Source organism: Volvox carteri (genome assembly GCF_000143455.1).
Source record: "Volvox carteri f. nagariensis unplaced genomic scaffold VOLCAscaffold_35, whole genome shotgun sequence".
Classification (NCBI taxonomy): domain Eukaryota; kingdom Viridiplantae; phylum Chlorophyta; class Chlorophyceae; order Chlamydomonadales; family Volvocaceae; genus Volvox; species Volvox carteri.
This window is the reverse complement of record NW_003307578.1, coordinates 1036439-1053933: the sequence shown is the minus strand read 5'-3', so window position 1 is coordinate 1053933 and position 17495 is coordinate 1036439. Positions and strand designations below refer to the sequence as shown.

Genomic DNA, 17495 nt, shown 5'->3' with positions numbered 1-17495 from the left:
AAGAGATATGCCGTTGGTTTAAATGTCGAAATATCTCCTTGCGCAAGCCATGGGTTCTGTATCCGCACCGTCGCTACAGGCTCCGGCTGCCGCTTGCCGGCGGATATGGATTGTAGCCCTTCTTATGTCGGCTGCAATCGGAAAAGCACTGCAGGTGTGTATGTATGTGTAGCTCGTCAGGCTCAAGACTGTTGCTTGCGACTGTCGTTTAAACGAAGCCTTCTCAGGTACAGGCACAATCAGATGAAAGCCCAGTCGTGTTAACAGAAGCATCAGGTTTTCATCGCGCGATATCTGACGAGGAAATGGTAGGCATTTACAGGTGAGTGCTGTGCGAGGTGCCTTGAGTTGCTCGCAATATGCGACATTAAAACTATTTGCATGACGCATATACATTTCGCAGGAATGGAACCCCTACATTACAGTGCTTTTGTAGAGTTCCGCTAACCAACCAATCACCGATGAACCAACCGACTAACCAACTGACGAAGCCCCTGCCAACCTTGGAGATCGATATCTCCCACCCACCCCTGCCCCTGCCCTGCCCCTCACCATCATGCTGTTTGGCCCCCGACATTCCGGGTGTCAATTATCCGGGGAGTTGCAAACAGGGAGAACCAGAATGTGGACTGGGTGCCCTGGGCGGGGCGTAAGTACAACGTCAGGCAGCTGTACAAACTGGTCGACACGCTGATCAAGGGGCGGCCCCAGAAGTACCTGAGCCTGGTAGTCGTTAAGGACAACCGCATTACGTTTCTGCCGCTGGCGGCTCGACCCATGACGCTGACCATGAATAGGGTGGGTACGGGTCGGGCTAGGGCCGGAGCAGGGGTGCCTTGGGAGGGCAAAAAGTCGGCGCAGGGATTGCGCATGAAGCTGGATAGGGTTATTAGCTTGATGGTCGGCTCCTGCATCAGAGGTGTGCGGATCTCTTGAGGACTGAGGCACGTGTGTGTGTGGGTGGGTGTGTCTCAGGTTACATGCTTGCGTTTATAAGCTTGCGGGCCAGGGTCCCGGGGCCATTTCGAAGGCTCGAATGAAGGTTGGGGCAGTGGGTGATTAGGCCAGGAGGGGTGCTTGGAGCGTGACAAGAGGGCGCCTGACGGGCGCAGTCGTTGGGATGGGGGTACGGTGCTGACGGTCAAATCGTTATTATGGGGTAACTAACAGGCCCACAAGATCAGACGACCGCGTTAGTGGGTGGGTCCGTCGGTTAATGTGCGCTAGCTAGCTAGTGCTCCCGTTGCGTCGAGGGAGGACGCTGGGAGAGTGGGGGGACGGTGTGTATATCGAATCGCCCGGCATTGATGATGCACGGTGCCAAAACGGTCGAAAAGCGCTGGTTGGTAACTCGTTGCCCCCCTGTCCGCTTTCCCTCGTTCACACATGCCTAAACACACACACACATACACGCACACGCACCCGTATGTTTTCCCACCCCACTTTCACCTTGCCCCTCCCCGTCTCCGGTCGTTCAGATGAAAGCTATCGTCCAGGGCCTTCGAAACGGCACCCGCGCAGGACTTCAGTTTCCGAACACAGTCTTCCTCATGAACGTGTGGGACGAGGGGAGATGCCATCGCGATGAACCCGCCAATGCATCCGCCTCCATTGGCGCCCCTGCCACCAGCACCACGAGCTCCTCCAGTGACCCGGCTTTCAGGGCCAAGGCGCCGCGCTGCACCGTGCCCGTGTTTTCGCTGATTAAGAGCTGGGACTACGAGACGGGCAGCTCCAACGAGACGGATGTGTTGCTGCCCTTCTTTAACCATGTGTACGGCAACCTGGTGTTTTATCCCTGGGAGAAGAAGGTCAACAAGGCACTCATGCGGGCAGCCATGCAGGTGCGTGTGAGAGTGTATGTATGTATGTACTTGTATGTATGTATGTATGCATGTACTTGTATGTGCATATGTGGGTGCGTGTTTGCCTCTTAGAAATGCTGTATGAATAGTGGGAGGCGAGCCGGAGGAAGAGATTGTTACGGGATATGTGGGTGGGAAAGGAGATTGCCGCACCCACTGCTACACCGGAAGGCGGATGTCTGCCGCAAACACGGGGAAAGGGAGTGGGCGAGTGGGTGGGGCTGCAGGAGACGATCTTGAACTTGTGAACTTGTTATCCTTGTGACTGCACTTTTTTAGGTAAAAAATTTTACGTCGTGCCGATTCCAATCCCCAACCCGTCCCCACAACTGTTCAACCGCCAACGGTCATTAGGCCCAGATGCGACCCAACTGCACACGGTTGTGGATCATTGAGTTGCAACGGAGCAACCCCGAGGGGCGCCGGCTGTTAGATGCGGGCATCACTAACAACCTGAGCAAGCGCAAGGACATCAAGCTGGTGCGGATTCTGTGGGGAAGAGAAACGGGTGGTGGGGTTGGGGGGAGAAAGAGACGGGCGATAGGATTAGGGGACTCGGGTGGAGGCGGGATTGGCAAATGGGGAAATAGGGGAGTAACGGGGATTGAACCCGAGTCCTAACATAAATCTAGCTACTGGACACCACCGCCGCCGACGCCGCGGTGCGCGCCACGCACCACCGCGTCCAGTAGCCTGCGACACCACGTCTGCGGGGCTGGTGTTCAGGGGAGGAGGGCAGCCGAGCCCTGACAGGGGAGGCGGTGTCTTAGTGTTCAGACGGACGATACACTATGGACGGTACCAGGGGAGTTGTTGCTGGGCTAGATAAGGCAAGGGCAGCAGTTGATTTGCTGCATATTTGGGGCCCGACGCTGCTGCGCAAGGTGGTTGAGGGTGGAAGACCGTGCTGAGGCGTTGGTGAATGGCCACAAAGACCTTTTCTTACCGATCCTCCTCCCCATCCTTCTGAACCTCTCCACCGCTAGGTAGACTTTGTTCCCATCCCCGATCACGCGCGCTACCGCTACCTGCTCTCCGCGGACGGCTTCACCGCCTCGTGTCGGTTGGGGAAGCTGCTGGGGACCAACAGCGTGGTCCTCAAGGTGGTGCTCGGGAGGGAACTGTGGGGGCCCGCCTGAGGGGGGCGAGTGCAGACGGGTACATGAAACAAAGCCGGTGTGACTGAGTCACAGCTTAGGACGGGGTGTGTTTGGAGGGCCAACCCACGTGTCGGGTGGCGTACGTTGACCCAGACGAGCTCGCGGGGGTATGGCCGCTCATCGGGGTATGTGTGTGTATGTTTGTATGTATATGCACATGGCCTGTTCAGAATGTCGACACTGAAACCCAAACCCTTCCCTCCCCCTCGCTCTCCCCCAATCTACGGTTCCCCACTCGGGGTATGTACGGATGTGTCTTTCAGGAAACGACCCCCTGGATTGAGTACTACTACCGGTGGGTGGCTGAGGGGGTGGCAGGGTCCTGGATTGCCGTGCAGTTTAGCAGCAGCAGCAGCAGGAAAACGAGGTTAGACAATCCAAAGATGCAAGCAGGCCAGGCCCCGCGGTATCCCAACCTCTCCAAAAGAGACAGGCAGCTTTCGGGAAAGGGACCTGGCGCCCGCTACGGAGTCCGCCGTAGGAACGGAAGCGTGAGATGAAACAGCAGCAGGTCTCGTGGGGGGTCTGCGGCGTGAAGAAAGCATTGAGTTGGGACCTGCATAAGCAAGTAACGAGGATGTTGAAATGAATTTGGTGCCACCGATAATACTCTAATGAAGCTTTGAATTTACATTCAATTCGGCCCCTGGGGGTCGACCTTTCTGGGTTTGATCTCATGCGGCTTTCTTCTCTATTTATCTACTCTCTGGGCCGATTGCCTGATCAGGTCACTAAAGCCTGAGGTGCACTTCGTGCCGTTCAACAAGGACAACGTGCTGGAGGTGAGCGTGTGATGTATATGTCTGTCTGTATATATGTATGTATGGGGGGAAGGTGTTATGTGTGTTTGTGTGTGAGGGGTGTCGTTTTGAGTGGGATAATGGGGGGATTTGCCACCCACGCATGTTGTCAACTGGAGGGCCAGGACACATTACCTGCCATTACCAAAGAAAATCTTCCGTACCATTCCTTGCCTCCTATGCCGTATTGCTCGTGTGAACACCACGAAAACATACAAAAACACACAACACACACACAGACGGTGTTCCCCTTGTAGCTCACGTAAAGCGGCACATGCGCAGAAGGTAAAAGGTAATGTCCTCGCAGTCCACTCGATCTGCGTGTGGACACAGCAGCACGTGCTTGTTCCTTCCCAACACGCACACGCCCTTTCGTTCCCCAACCCCGGGGGGCCCTCCCCACCCCCACCCCTTCTGCTAACAGGTGGTGAAGGACTTGGAGGCGGATCCCGGCCGTTGCCAGCGCATCTCCGCCGAAGCCCAACAGTTCGCATACACCTTCCTGTCCCAGCATTCCAAGGCGATGTACGTCAAGCGTGCGTTGGTGTACTACAACTCCCTGCTTCCAGACATGGAGCCGTTTGTGGAGCAACTCACTTGGCCCGCGGAAGGGGAGGCTGGCGGTGGCGGCGGTCCGGAGGAGGGCGGCGTTGGGGGCCTGACATTGGTGGGGCTCATGGAGCAGATGCGGGCGTTTGTAGGGGCGCGGCGGCGGCGGGGCCGCATGTGAAGCGGCGCGCATACGCGCCTCTGTGTGTGTACATGTATTTATATGCGTGTATTTGCCGCGCGCGAAAGAAAGGGTTAGGAGGGGAAAGGAGATGAGTCTTCTATTCCGGGGTTGGGACGGCGGGTGGGTGAGTTGGGTGGGTGAGCTGAGTGGGTTGGGTCGGGGGGGTTGGGCAGATCTAGCGCAGTCGGGCCCGGTTCCCGCAGGTAGGCGGAGGTCCCCTTCCTTGGGCGCGGAGGTCTTGCATGGGGCGGTGCGGGAGGGGGGAGGGGGAGGGGGAGAGTGGGGATGCCGGAGGGACGTGGATGTTAGGATGTGGGTCGCGGGGGGTCGTTGAGGATGAAGCAGCAAAGGTCGAGGGGGTGCACGGCGAGCACTCGCGCTGCTGGAGGGGAGGCGGGTGGGTTGGAGGCAGGGTGTTCGGGTTCTTGCCGGTGTGGTGCGGACGTGCATGAGCGAAGACTGTTGTGCTGTTTTCTGCTGGAAGGGAGTTTGTTGTTGAGTTGGCTATCCTAATAGCCACTAGCATGATTATATGAACCACAATGGCATGACCTCATCACATTGCATCATATGCGAAAGTATTTAAAGCAGGGGAAGGTGTATGTGGAATCGGTCGCGGGCTGGAGCGACCTACCTACCTACCTACCTACCTACCTACCTATCGAGCTCAATGGTGGTTGGCAGCGCTGTATGCGTTCATTGCATCTATGGATACACAGTCTGTAGGAGTTGGCCGATGGGCGGTGCCGACTATCCCATACATTGCGCCATGGCGTGGCCCTGCTACTAAGCCGAGATGTCCTGGGTAGCTTTGAGAGGGGTGTGAGCGATGTGTGATTGAATGTTAGAGTTTTTGATATGCTTGTGTATGTGTGGCTGTGGCTGTGGCTGTGGGCGGCTGCTTTCGGTGGCTGCAAGTCGGTGGCTGCCGTGGTTTTACATCAAGCTTGGTGAGCACCTCTCGATGACGACCTGACAGCAGCCGAGCACCGGGGTGGTGGGGGCAGAGGGAGACGAGACACGTAACAACAAGCAAGCGGCTCTGGCTGGGTAACGGAAACTGGTTTTGGTTAGTTGGCTTGAACAGTGACCTATCGGCGTGCCGTAGATGTGTACGATTGTCGTTACTTGAGTCCGGGGGCTAAAGGCTTCCATGTACACAACTGCTTCCGCGCAGCTAATAATGGAGCAGCATGCACCCTAAGTTACATCATAAGTTAAACGTCTCGTTGTGTATCGGGCCCGGCCCCTTATAGTGGGGATGTGCATGGAGGGATACACGCCGGGTTTGGGGGCCGCGTGTTTGCGGGGCCGGTGGCCGACCCATCTAATAACACTATGCGGAACGAACATTCTGTCCCTTTGCATGTGCGTGCGGTAAGTGAAGGACGTCCTCTTTCGTGAATGCTGGGTTTCTGGGTGTTGGTGGCCATGTGCGACCCGGCGCCGTACACGTATTAGTACGGCGCCGTACGCTCGGATCGTTTGCTATGGTATGTGAGCCACGCACTCATGCGCGGCACCCCCAGCAGCAGGCTTTGTGAGCATTTAGGTATGCGTACCTCGCCTCCATCTGCTTGCGAGCTCATATATAAATGTCTATAGAGGGTTCCCTTCGGGCCGCTCACTAACAGTATTCTTGGCGGGGAACTGGTTCCGTTACTTGGATGTCCGTCACCCGTCGTAGGACCGATATGCTGAGTTAGCCAACTCACTTGCCAAGGGAGTGTACGCACTCGTACAGCCTGCAAGGAGCAAACTACGGGCTCTTGGCGCTTATTTGTTTGGGGGTTCCTTGTAATTAGACGTCGCTCGCTTCAAAGATGGAGCTTCTATACGGTGCTGTAAACACAGGAGGTCGATGCTCCATAATTCTATGGCCGCAGCTACTCTCAGGAGACGACCCATTCAATTTACATGTAGCGGCTCGCGCAAAGTGTAACAATGGCGGTACGCAAGGCATCTGATTGGCAACAATAATAATGTCATGCGGCACATCTTTGTGTCCGGTAATCACATGCTGTGCTAGCTACTGCTTATGCAGGAAAGGAAAAGCTGGATCTGGGAAGATCTAGTCCAAAAATGCTATCCATTTTCTGAGGAGGCAAGCGTTTCACGGTACCCTGTTCTTTATGTGGACTATAATATAGTCTTCATAAACAATACTGGATTGCCTAGTGTAGTTTTAGTTTATTAAAATTACACTAGGCAATGTCTATCCCGAATAGGGGCCTAGAGATAGCTGACAGACAACACGACACCTATTAGATTTGTGGAGGGGATTATCGCAATATTTTATATAGGTTCTAGAAAGGCTTTCCGCGAGGCTTCCAGCTCCCCTAGCTTCTTCTGCTTGTCTGAATCTGCTCGTCCGTCGTCTTGTTTTTTCTATAAAATTTATCAACATTTTAACGTGACGAGCAGTTGATGTCTCTAGGCTATCATGACAATGGTGAAGCGACTTGAGGTTCGCTTAGTGAGTGTTGCTGCCGTACATAAGTTGCTGAAATGACACTTGGACATGACGATTGCCTACTTAAATGATGGCCTACCGATAGCATAAATTGTATTCTGTCATATTATGACTTTACTTTTGTGGAATTTAGGGCATGTGTAAGAGTCTTCCACGCAAGCATGCCGCTCATCATAATCGGCAGATAAGAGCATCCAACACGCAGCAGTCGTCAAGCAAGTCGCTGGTGCATGACTACTGTCGGGAACTTTCTATCGTCGCTCGTTCTCGTTTGTAAAATTTATTTAGCGTCTATAGATCGTGCCCTGACATATTAGGTAAGGACGACGGTTATTATGCCCCTCATATACCAGGGCACGAATCATAGACAATGCCATGATCATCTTAACAGACGCCTTAATTATTGTTTATATACAATATGGATCAATATGGTGATCTCGGTACCAAACGCTGATGAAGCTGATGTCTCAGCTGCACGCGCTCGCTCGACCGCGATGCTATAGCATCACGTAGCGCTACGTGATAGCTCAGCTATACGCCCTCGCCCGTATGCTTGCTTCGTCTACCCGCAGGTGGTGGCGCTGTGAGCAGCGACCACCACAGATATTCCGCACCAGGTAAGTGCGATATGTAGTGCGATATGTTTACAGCGCATAACCTTACCTAGCACCTGTCGTTACCAGCGCGGTGAATAGTGCCACAACGGACAGTTAAGACTACGTCTACCTGCCTAGATATGGGTGATTCTGCATCGCGGAGGCGAGGATATCGACTGCTTAGCTTAGGCAGGTGTACCGACGACACAGGAGCGGTGACAGCAGGAGCAACAAAAGGGATACGAATATATAGACTGGGCGTAGCTAGGGCTCGGTATATGTTTTCATTACATATTTACATATAGTATATGTTTTCATTACATATTTGAGCTTTCGTTGGCAGCTGCTCTCTTACCCCGACGAACACTTCTGCACTGCGCGCAGCAGCTGCTGTCATATCGAATCGATATATGACGCTACAAGATCGTACCGGTAAGGCTACGCTCACAGTCTGCACTTCTTTCGCTGCTCCCCCCCTTCGCTTGCAGTACTAGTGTCTTGCAGCACCTACTGGTGTTGTCAGCCGTCGGGGTGCAGCCGAGAGCGCTTTCGCTGTGCCCCTACAGCCTGCTTTGGACGTGTGCCATGCGGCGCCTTGCGTTGACACTGCTGCTGCTTTCCTGGACAGCATCAAGAGGTGAGCTAATTGATCAAGTACCGTGATCCCCTCCTTCCAAAACAGGGGCTCCTCTGCGCTGAAATGTTTAGGCAGCCTACCTCTGTCTCCTTACGTAACGAGAACGGCGCCCAGGCTAGCGAATAAGAGATAGGCCAGGTAGGCCAGGGAACCAGAGTCAGGGCAACTCCCTTGCACTGGGAAAGGCGGCCTTTCAAAGGCCTAAATCAAATCAGTGCGTACCACACCCGCGGACAGACAGACAGACAGAGAATACACACCACATCGCCGAGATAGCAGTACCACCAGCTGGTGGGTGCGTGGGTGGGAGAAAAAAGGAAAAGCAAAGTTTGGTCCCACCAAGGGCCATGAACCCCAGCATGTATTCAGGGGGCCTGACGATTAGGGGTCTGGCAGTCGATATGGCCCCAAGTGGCCACTGACGTGTGGCCAGGTGTGGCCCCCATGCCCCCAATTGGCTGTGTCATGTGGCGCACATCTCGGACTGCACGTGTAACCTGCAGTGGCGCATGGCCACTAATCATCCAGGGACGGACTCATATGCCAAATCGGACGCTACTCGGGGCTATCCAAGCAGTACTCCCTTAACCACTTATATCTTTGCAACGCGAATTTTAATTGCGTTCAGAACCTCGCGTACAGAAATCTTCTTCCTTACTTCAGGGAATGGCTTTTCCACCCGTCGTCGGGTGGGGAAACAAGTCTTGGACTCGTGCGGCGATACTCCCAGGTACCTTATACAAAGCAGTAATGCAATATTGGCGGATGAAAAGCAAACACTGAAAGGCAAGAGCCAGGCGCGCAACCCAAGAACTATAAGTTGGAGCTCAATCATCTGTCGGTAATAGTCTGGGTTTTATCTGTACTGTCGCTCTGTACGGCCAACTACCGACAAACTCACGCTGGCCTTTTATTTCTGTTCGTCAGCGTTCGTCAGCATACGGGAAGAAGGTCGCCTCCATGTAACAAGGCCGGTTGAGGAATATCGATCCTCGTGCTGGTCCTGTCGGGCTGCCCGTTGAATGTACTCTTTTAAGTCATCACCAAGTAAACCATCCGGCAGGCCTAATCAAAACCCCCTTGTCCTCCCCTCACATGGCGCTCCTACTGCACCCCTCACAGGACCATGTCAAGGAGTTGTCGCAGGGTCCTCCGATTCCGCCGGTAACTATCTTGGAGCACCAAAAAACCCTGCCGCCAGCATCAGCGCTGCGTCGTCTTCCCAAAGTGTGGAGGTTTGGGGCGAGCTTATCTTCGTGAACTACCATGAGGAGGACCCCCTGCAATGGGCGATTCGAGGTGGAAACGGCGTCATAACGCCCATTGCCCGGGGCTACTTGCCTCCCAAGATGGATGCCAACGGTTATGACCTGAACCCCGGAGTTGTGGTGAAAATTGTAAGTCCGTTACTCGTTCGGCGGTGCGGCATATTGGGTTAGGTAGTACCACAGCTCATAACTCGATTGCCATAAAAAAACCCACTGCATTTCCTAGCAAGGGCACCTTTGGACCTTACACGCTTACATACATGCTGATATATAGGGTTTGGCACTACTGGTAAGGCGCGACCATTGCCCCCGGGAGATCCCGGGATCGATACCCATTAGGGTCAAAGTCCTTCCGATGGTGGAAGGCATTGCGCCCCTAGTTGATGGACGGTGGTGACCTGGGATAAAGTTAACCTGCGAGCCGACCAGGAACGGAGTTGGGCCGTTGTCGACCCGGCAGATTCCGTTGGATGCTGGTGGTGGGTGCGGAACCTGAGCGATCCACTGAGAAGTTGACTAGGGTGACTGGATGAGGGTGCCCCGAAATACCGGGGAAGGCAGGGTTTCGCAGGGTAGCTGCCACGGGCGAAGATACACCCCCCTGTTTCACACATCATACATGCTGGCGTCTGTCCCGCGTGCAGCAGCGCTAGTTTTGTCCTCAGCTCCGTCCTAGGTGACGACTAAACCCCGAGTTGGCTTTGTTTCAGGTTAGGTTTGGAATGTCATGACGCACATACAACAGGGAAGCAGGGAGCCGTTTTTGGCTTTTTGTCTTCCCATTTTGCTTGTTAATTGTTCCTGGCGCAAACGATCCTTACTTGCCCTTCATTCTTCCTCCTCACGGCCGCAACCTCACAGTTGTGTCTTATGGACGGCGACGGAACATGTCAACCGGTTCCAGATTCCATTGCTTTCCTCGCTTCAGAGGTCGCCCCGTTTCCGGACGCCGACCCGATTTATCAGCAACCGCTTGTGATCATCATGGATTACTCCCCGTGCGGTTACCCGTCCACTATCACGGAAGCGGAAGTACGCTCCATCTTTCTTGGGCCAGATGGAGACGGCAGCGGTGGAGTCGCGCAAAAGTACACCCAGTGCTCGTATGGGAAGTTCAACCTGAATGCCACTGCATTCCGTGTGGTCACTGTAACAAAGGAGGACTGCCTATCATCAATCGTTACTGAATGTGCATGGTGGGTAATTGCCTACGATGGTGACACTGGAGCTGAGGCGCTTCTGGGGCCGGACGTGTTTTCTGATGTGACGAATGTGGTCTACATCGTACCGCCGAGCTTGGGATGCCGCTGGGCGGGGCTGGCGCTCACGCCTGGGAGCAAGCTGTGGCTGGTGGCGTCAGACGATGGCGTGCGCCGCTGGGCGACCGTCCTGCAGGAGGCGCTACACAATTACGGTGCGCGCATGTATGGCTGGGGCAGGATAGATGTCCCTAGTTCCACATTGGTTCAACCCCTATCCATGCAATCCTTCTACTAAACCGCCGTAACTAAACACGTGTCTGTTGCCCGTTGCCCGTTGCCCGTTGCCCGTTGCCCGTTGCCCGCCCCATCCAGGTTTGCCACACGCGTTCCAAAATGGTATCGAGTACGCGGACTATTCTACAACGATGGGCCGGGGCAACGTCTGTCCCAACGCCGCCGAGATTTCTCGTATGGGCTGGGCTACACCTGCTGCACAGGGGGGTGACCGCATCGACTCCAGCGCCTTGCCACTCGGCAGCGTCCTCAGCTTCACCCTGCCAGCCACCTACCTGACCTCAGAGGGAAACTACCTCCGAGTGGTTCCGGACTGGCTGCCTACGTACACTACTCCGTCTGTGGGCAAGAACATTTACATTGCCCTACGTGTCAACAAGAGTGGAGACGCATTAATGGGCCCTTTCTACGCTAATAAAGTGAACATGCACGAAGTCCGTGCGGACTTGGTAGGTTGGTTTCTCAGGTTGGCACTGCCCTTACATCGCTTGAGGGGCGCATTCACTGGGAGCACGCGGGTGACCTAACCACACACCATGTTCACCACTACGAACGTCTCCTCCATGACTAGGTGGTCTAGTCTCTCCGTTGGATGTCTGGTCGTGATCGTGGTCGTGGAAGTGGGACACCTCAATATTGTATGTTTCGTAGACAGCTTCTGGCAGCTGTAGAGCTCATTGCGCCAGGGAACTAAGCTTCGCCACCTCCCTCATACACAGATCGGGCCCCAACTTTCATCAACCGACGCCACTTCAAATTTCGCATCGGTCACTAATCCATTTACAGCATCACTCGTAGTTTCCGTACGTATAAAGAGAAGCACAATGGTTTGCTGTCTCCTTTCCAACCCTACTATGACACACAAGGGAACCGTCATTGTTTTCAATCCCACCGCAGGCCTACGCTGTCTGCCTAGGCCGGGCTTCAAGCTTTTCTGTTCTCACATCGTCCGCATCCGTCCTCCCTCGCCCGGCTTGTTTGTTTTCTGCAGGACAAGGGCTACCCGACCTACTGGGCAGGCGGCTCCCGACCGACGTCATTCCTCGACACCGTTGAACTGCTCAACCGGAAAAACCTTGCCACCTACAGGCTACTGGTGTATGCCGGATCCTGGGTCGGTACAGACATCCTACGGGTGCACCTGTGCCGCTACCAGGCCTCCCCTGATGAGTGCCCAACCCTTGACTTCATTGAGAACCGGCCGCCGCCACCTAGCCCTCAGCCACCTAGTCCACAGCGGCCCCCAAGCCCGCGGCCCCCACCAAAGCCTCCCGGGCGCCCACCAAGCCCTCGACCGCCGCCAAGGCCTCCAGTACCCAGACCACCACCGAAGCCGCCCAGTCCACCACGCAGCCCGCCGAGCCCGCCGTCGCAAACCCCTCTTGGATACCTGTTGCCACCCACCCCGGCGCCTCCTAGCCCACCACAACAGCCGCCCAGCCTCCCACCGCCAACCACACCACCTAGCCCGCGGCCAGCACGGAAGCCGTCGATGCCGCCCAAGCCACCACCAAGGCCGCCAAGCCCGCCAACCAGGCCGCCATGCATGCCGTACAAGCCACCTAGGCTGCCGCCGTCGCCACCGAGGCCGCCGCCTAATCCACGGCCGCCGCCTAACCCTCGCCCGCCACCCAAGCCGCCAGTACTTCCTCCACCACCATCCCCCAGTCCACAACCGGCCCCCAGTCCACAGCCACCCCCAAATCCACAGCCGCCCCCCAGTCCCCGGCCGCCCCCAAATCCACGGGCGCCCCCCAGTCCACGGCCACCACGGAAGCCTGCGCCACCGCGAAATCCTCGTCCACCACCAAAGCCGCCAGCTCCACCAAAGCCGCCAGCTCCACCCAGGTCGCCACGCGAACCCTCGCATGGTCTGTGAGTCCGCCTGACAAACTGACGGTTGGACCGGCACTTGCCATGTCGAAAGTCACAGAAGACGGTCAGGGAGCGATGTGAGCTTGCGATTATGGTAGGCAGTACGCAGCAGGTGGTGCATGGACGAAAAGCTGTTTAAATATGTGTATGTGTCTCATTAACGGTATCTTCGGCCCAAGCAAGGTTCGGGGAGGCTGTGCAAGTTGGGTGATTTATGCATGGTTTGTGTCAGGGGCATCGATGGTTGGGCAATTGCGGCCGAAGAGATATATGGAGTTAGATTTCTACCCATCCGCATACACGCACGAACGTATGTATGTATGTATGTATCGTGACTTGCTTGTGCGTGAACACTCCTAATCATGCTTGTCGCCGTACCGCTATGCGCGGTACCGGTCGTCAGCATTAGTCATGCAAGCGACCTGCCTAAGCTTGAGGTCGACTTAAATACGATCGGTGAGAGGTTAACTGCGTGACTCGAGACTAATTACTGTGTGCACGCGCACCCACACCCAAGACGGCGGGGTGTTTGGTGATTCAAGATGGAGAACGTTGTGGCGGCATACTATTCCGGTTACGGCGGGTATTGGCTACGGCAGGTACTCCCGTTAGCGTTGCATGGTGTACGTGCTGCACGCAGCAGGATGCACTCATTAGAGTGAGCAAGTTCTTCAGCATGCACACACCGTACCATGCAACGTCTCCTCAAGCGAATTCCTTTTACATGAGTTTCAACTTCCTTGATGATTTGGCATCTTTAAATACAAATCGAAGGCCTCCGAAATACATTCGCCTGCCGCCATATCGTGGTCGGGGTGGAAACTACTTTTGCAGTGACCGCATGTGGCAGGTACTAGCGTGCGTGTGCCGCCCTGTTTTTTTTCCGAGCAACTTCGAAGCAAGAATATGATGAGCGCTGTACTTGATTAAATGTCTTGCTTGATGACAAATAAATATAACTGTATATGATGCATAACATTCCTTATTAGCATGGAATAGGACATGTGCCGGGGGTCGGGTGGCCACCCGTCTGTGGAGAGGTTAAGGGTTCACCTAACGCATAGTTATAGCTGGTCGCTGAAGAGGCCTCTAAATAGTTGGCGGAGCGCCTGAGGGCGTATTATTTACTGACAATGTGTGTGTGCCGTCCTGCACGACAGCTACTATGCGTAACCTTCATGTAAAGGTCCGTCCTTCATCCGGTCCACGTTATTGAGTACTGTACGGACATCAAGGACTCTCCCTTCCACATTCTTATACAGAAATTGTTGCCTTATACAAAGGCAACATTATCTGGGGGGTTGTGAATTAAATAAATTTAGTTTACTGGCGAAACAACGAGACAACTGTGGTAGTACGGCATGCAGGGACGTCGCATCATGTCGTCGTGAACTGATACAGCAGTGAGCGGTGCTCGTATGTCGATTATATAGCTCAGATATCAACTCATCACCTCGCGTGGATCGCAGATACGGCACATGGAGCCTTCTCGGTGTACATGCAACACAACACCTACAGCCACCTCGGTTTTTTTTTTTTGTGTGTGTGTGTGTTACATTTTACACCCCTTTATTTAGGCGTTGTTTCCTTCGCCGCTAGCTTATAATTAGAGTCAGCACTGGGCCGATCGACAGCATCCTTGTCGATACGCGACGGCAAGTGCTGCTGGGTCAGCAGAGATCTTCACAAATCAACCTGTTCGCCGCTAGAAATCGAGCCGTCAAGAGTGTCATCGATCGCTGTCGCTGCTTGTTCAGATGCGGTCTTTTAGCCTAGACCTGAACTCGCCAAAGTCACTGAACTCGCCGTTTCCTCCGCCAAGCCTGCCACGTGGGTGCCACGGTGCACCGCCATGCAAACCCGCCGTCCCCAAGCGAGCCGTCGCCAAGGTCGCCACCACGGACGCCACCGTCGCCAACGCCGCTGCCATTTCCAAAACCGCTGTTAGTTGCCGAAGCAGCCTCCGCCAAGTAAGGGCCCCGTTCCAGCACTGACACCACCGTTTCCAAGGCCGCAGTTACGGAAGCTGCTGTCGGCAAGATCACGGCCCCCAATCCGACGGCAGCACAGTCGTACATGGGTGCTGCAATATGCGCGGCGCAGATCTTATGAGTGACTGGCTCTGGAACAAGGCCCCACGCCTCCATGCCGCACAACGAAGCTTCCGTGAGCAGGTGCTCATGTTCACGCACTACAAATCCGCTTCGTCCGGGCCCCATCTAGCTGCGCCGTTGGTTCCCGTTGGTTCTCTTGGTCTGATTTATGATCGAGAACGAGTAGTTAATCCTCCACTTGGCACCGGTGATGGCTAAGGGAGGATGAGTACGGCCAAAACTGCATGTATATTGTACGGCCAAAACTGCATGTATATTGTACGGCCAAAACTGCATGTAAATATATTTGAAGGCTTATATTGCGGAAAGACACACACCCACACCACAGTAGCCGTGTGGAATAAACCTACGGCATGAGTTCGAATCAATGTGGTGACAGTTTGGCCATGCGGTTTCTCCCCTTGTTGGGGGTCGGGGAATGTCGCCGTGCGTGCGAAACCGCCACTTGAATCACCGACAACATGTGTCACGACATCACGATGCTTTGTTCTTTTCCATAACATGCATGTGCCCCAACCATGCTACATCGCTGAAACCCCATCCGTCATAACTCATAGTAACAAACATACAGGTAGGTAGGAAAGAACTATCAAGTTACATGGTTAAGCGGTTCGAGGCAGAAACCAGAATCAAACTGGAAACTCTTGAAACGTTTCTTGCCCCACTGCATGACGTTTCGGTTTATATTTTTCGGTAGATGTGCTAAACACGCAGAAGCATGGCCCACTGAGTTAGTTTTTTGACGTCCTTTTGTAAACGGCCGGGAGTGCAGGTACAAGATGGAGTGACAAAACGGGTCGTTTTGCTTCCTTCCACTTAGAGCGCCGGGTGAGCAACGTCGGTCGATTGACCTGCAGCGAAAGCCAGTACTCGTGAACACTGTTCACCATTGGGATTGGGACCGTGCTTGTGGTCCCTAAAGCGCAAATAATGAACTGAGCAGTGGTTCATCTCTGCATAGCAGTCCAACAGCTACATGACAGAATGACTGCTCGCCTACATAAGCTGGGCCGACTAACTCAGCAGGTCTACGTGCACCATACGCTTGGCCTTTGCCGTCGACACGCTCGGACTCGATGCAACTCGGACTCAGGCTAGGCAGCGTCTAGGGTATCTGTAAAGGCTGGCCGCCGGTGTCTGGAAGCTTTCACACTCCTATCTAGGGGAGCGAGGAGTGAATGGCAAACTTCGTGCATGACCTTCATTCGCGCGACAAGCCAGCTGCTGAGTTATCCATGTATGTGGGGAATTGAACCGCTGTTAGAACGCCGTTGCTTAGCGTATGCACGAATGGTAAAAACGACGCCATCGCTCCGGAATCTCCAAAAGACTGCCCTTTTTCAAACCCAAAGTTCCTTAGGGAAGCGGACGATGCTGGTAATGCGGGATGTGGAAGTTAAGGCCTTGGAAACCGGTTTTGCCGTTATCCGTGGCAGGTAAGGCACGCCGCCTCTACACAAGCGTCTGCACTCTTGGAATCGTAACGGCGCAATGTACAGAACCCACGATGTCCGCATCGGCTGCTGCACCTAGCCTGCATCGCCGGCGCAAGTCTTTTCAGCTGCCCTGGCTATTAGCTGTATGTGCCCAGACGGGCTTATGGGTTTTAGCACGTAAAGCTGTGCGGCCGCCACCGCGGGCGCCACGTGGTGGCTGGGCAGGAATATGCAGAAAGCTATGCGTACGTGCAAGCAGCCAAATGTGCGTGCGCCGACATGCTCGGTGCAGGCAACCAGCAAACCAATCTTCAGCTGCCATAAAACTAGGTAAGTGTCGGGTAATTGCGCTACCCGTCTATCAAGAATCCTTCGCAGCTCGTGCCTTATTACAGTACACAGTATAGCCGTTGCGAACTCCGGATCCGTCACCCACAAGCTAATAACTGCTGAGAAGAATGAACCCAGCAAATTCAGCCCAAGCAAGTGTACCGCAGCGCGCTGAATTGAAGTCCGCCGTCAGCCACCCTGTGCGAGTATTTAATCCGCACCATCAAAGAGGACAAGTTGGGTGTCGGCTTCAAGGAAGCCGGAAAAAGGGCGGGGCCCCTCTGCATCCGTACAGGCCGGTAGCAAGGGTGGCAAGTGTGACAATTGATGGGTAGTGTCAACGCGGTGGGAGATGTGCTTTGTTGCAGCAGTGCTGATGGTGTGAGAGCTAAGCTTGCACCGGCGGAATCGTCAGCACCGCCTGCGGGCTCCACGCGAATCGCATCCATTCCGGGCATGCACCCGGAATGGACCCGGCATTCCGGGTGCATGCCGCACCCGGCATTCCGGGTGCATGCCGCATGGACAGTGCGGCAGACCGCAAGTCGGAATGCCCGTGCGGGCAAATGGTAACGAAAGCTGGGTGAATTTCGGTGCTGTCTGTGATGTTTATCCCCGAAGCGCCAGCGGCCTCAGCAATCCGCCCCACAGCCGCGGGCTTCATCGGGGCACACCGCAAGTCTCAGGAGGCCCCGTGCATTGGCCAAAGTAA

The 17495-nt window shown here is 54.7% G+C and overlaps 3 protein-coding genes across 3 annotated transcripts; 2 read left to right on the top strand and 1 right to left on the bottom strand.

The window, feature by feature from the left end:
• Nucleotides 1-124: 124 nt before the first annotated feature.
• VOLCADRAFT_94091 (uncharacterized protein) lies at nucleotides 125-4555 on the top strand (the record flags this gene model as incomplete). Its single annotated transcript, XM_002953323.1, has 9 exons — nucleotides 125-154; nucleotides 228-322; nucleotides 510-798; nucleotides 1479-1811; nucleotides 2220-2345; nucleotides 2852-2968; nucleotides 3289-3320; nucleotides 3753-3807; nucleotides 4250-4555. The coding sequence occupies 9 exons, from the start codon at nucleotides 125-127 to the stop codon at nucleotides 4553-4555; spliced, it is 1383 nt and encodes a 460-aa protein (XP_002953369.1).
• Nucleotides 4556-10402: 5847 nt separating this feature from the next.
• Nucleotides 10403-12907, top strand: vmp28 (metalloproteinase, extracellular matrix glycoprotein VMP28; the record flags this gene model as incomplete). Its single annotated transcript, XM_002953322.1, has 4 exons — nucleotides 10403-10946; nucleotides 11107-11477; nucleotides 12020-12340; nucleotides 12722-12907. The coding sequence occupies 4 exons, from the start codon at nucleotides 10403-10405 to the stop codon at nucleotides 12905-12907; spliced, it is 1422 nt and encodes a 473-aa protein (XP_002953368.1).
• Nucleotides 12908-14696: 1789 nt separating this feature from the next.
• VOLCADRAFT_94089 (uncharacterized protein) lies at nucleotides 14697-15122 on the bottom strand (the record flags this gene model as incomplete). The annotated part of the gene is made up of 1 exon (XM_002953243.1): nucleotides 14697-15122. The coding sequence occupies one exon, from the start codon at nucleotides 15120-15122 to the stop codon at nucleotides 14697-14699; it is 426 nt and encodes a 141-aa protein (XP_002953289.1).
• Nucleotides 15123-17495: the final 2373 nt, after the last annotated feature.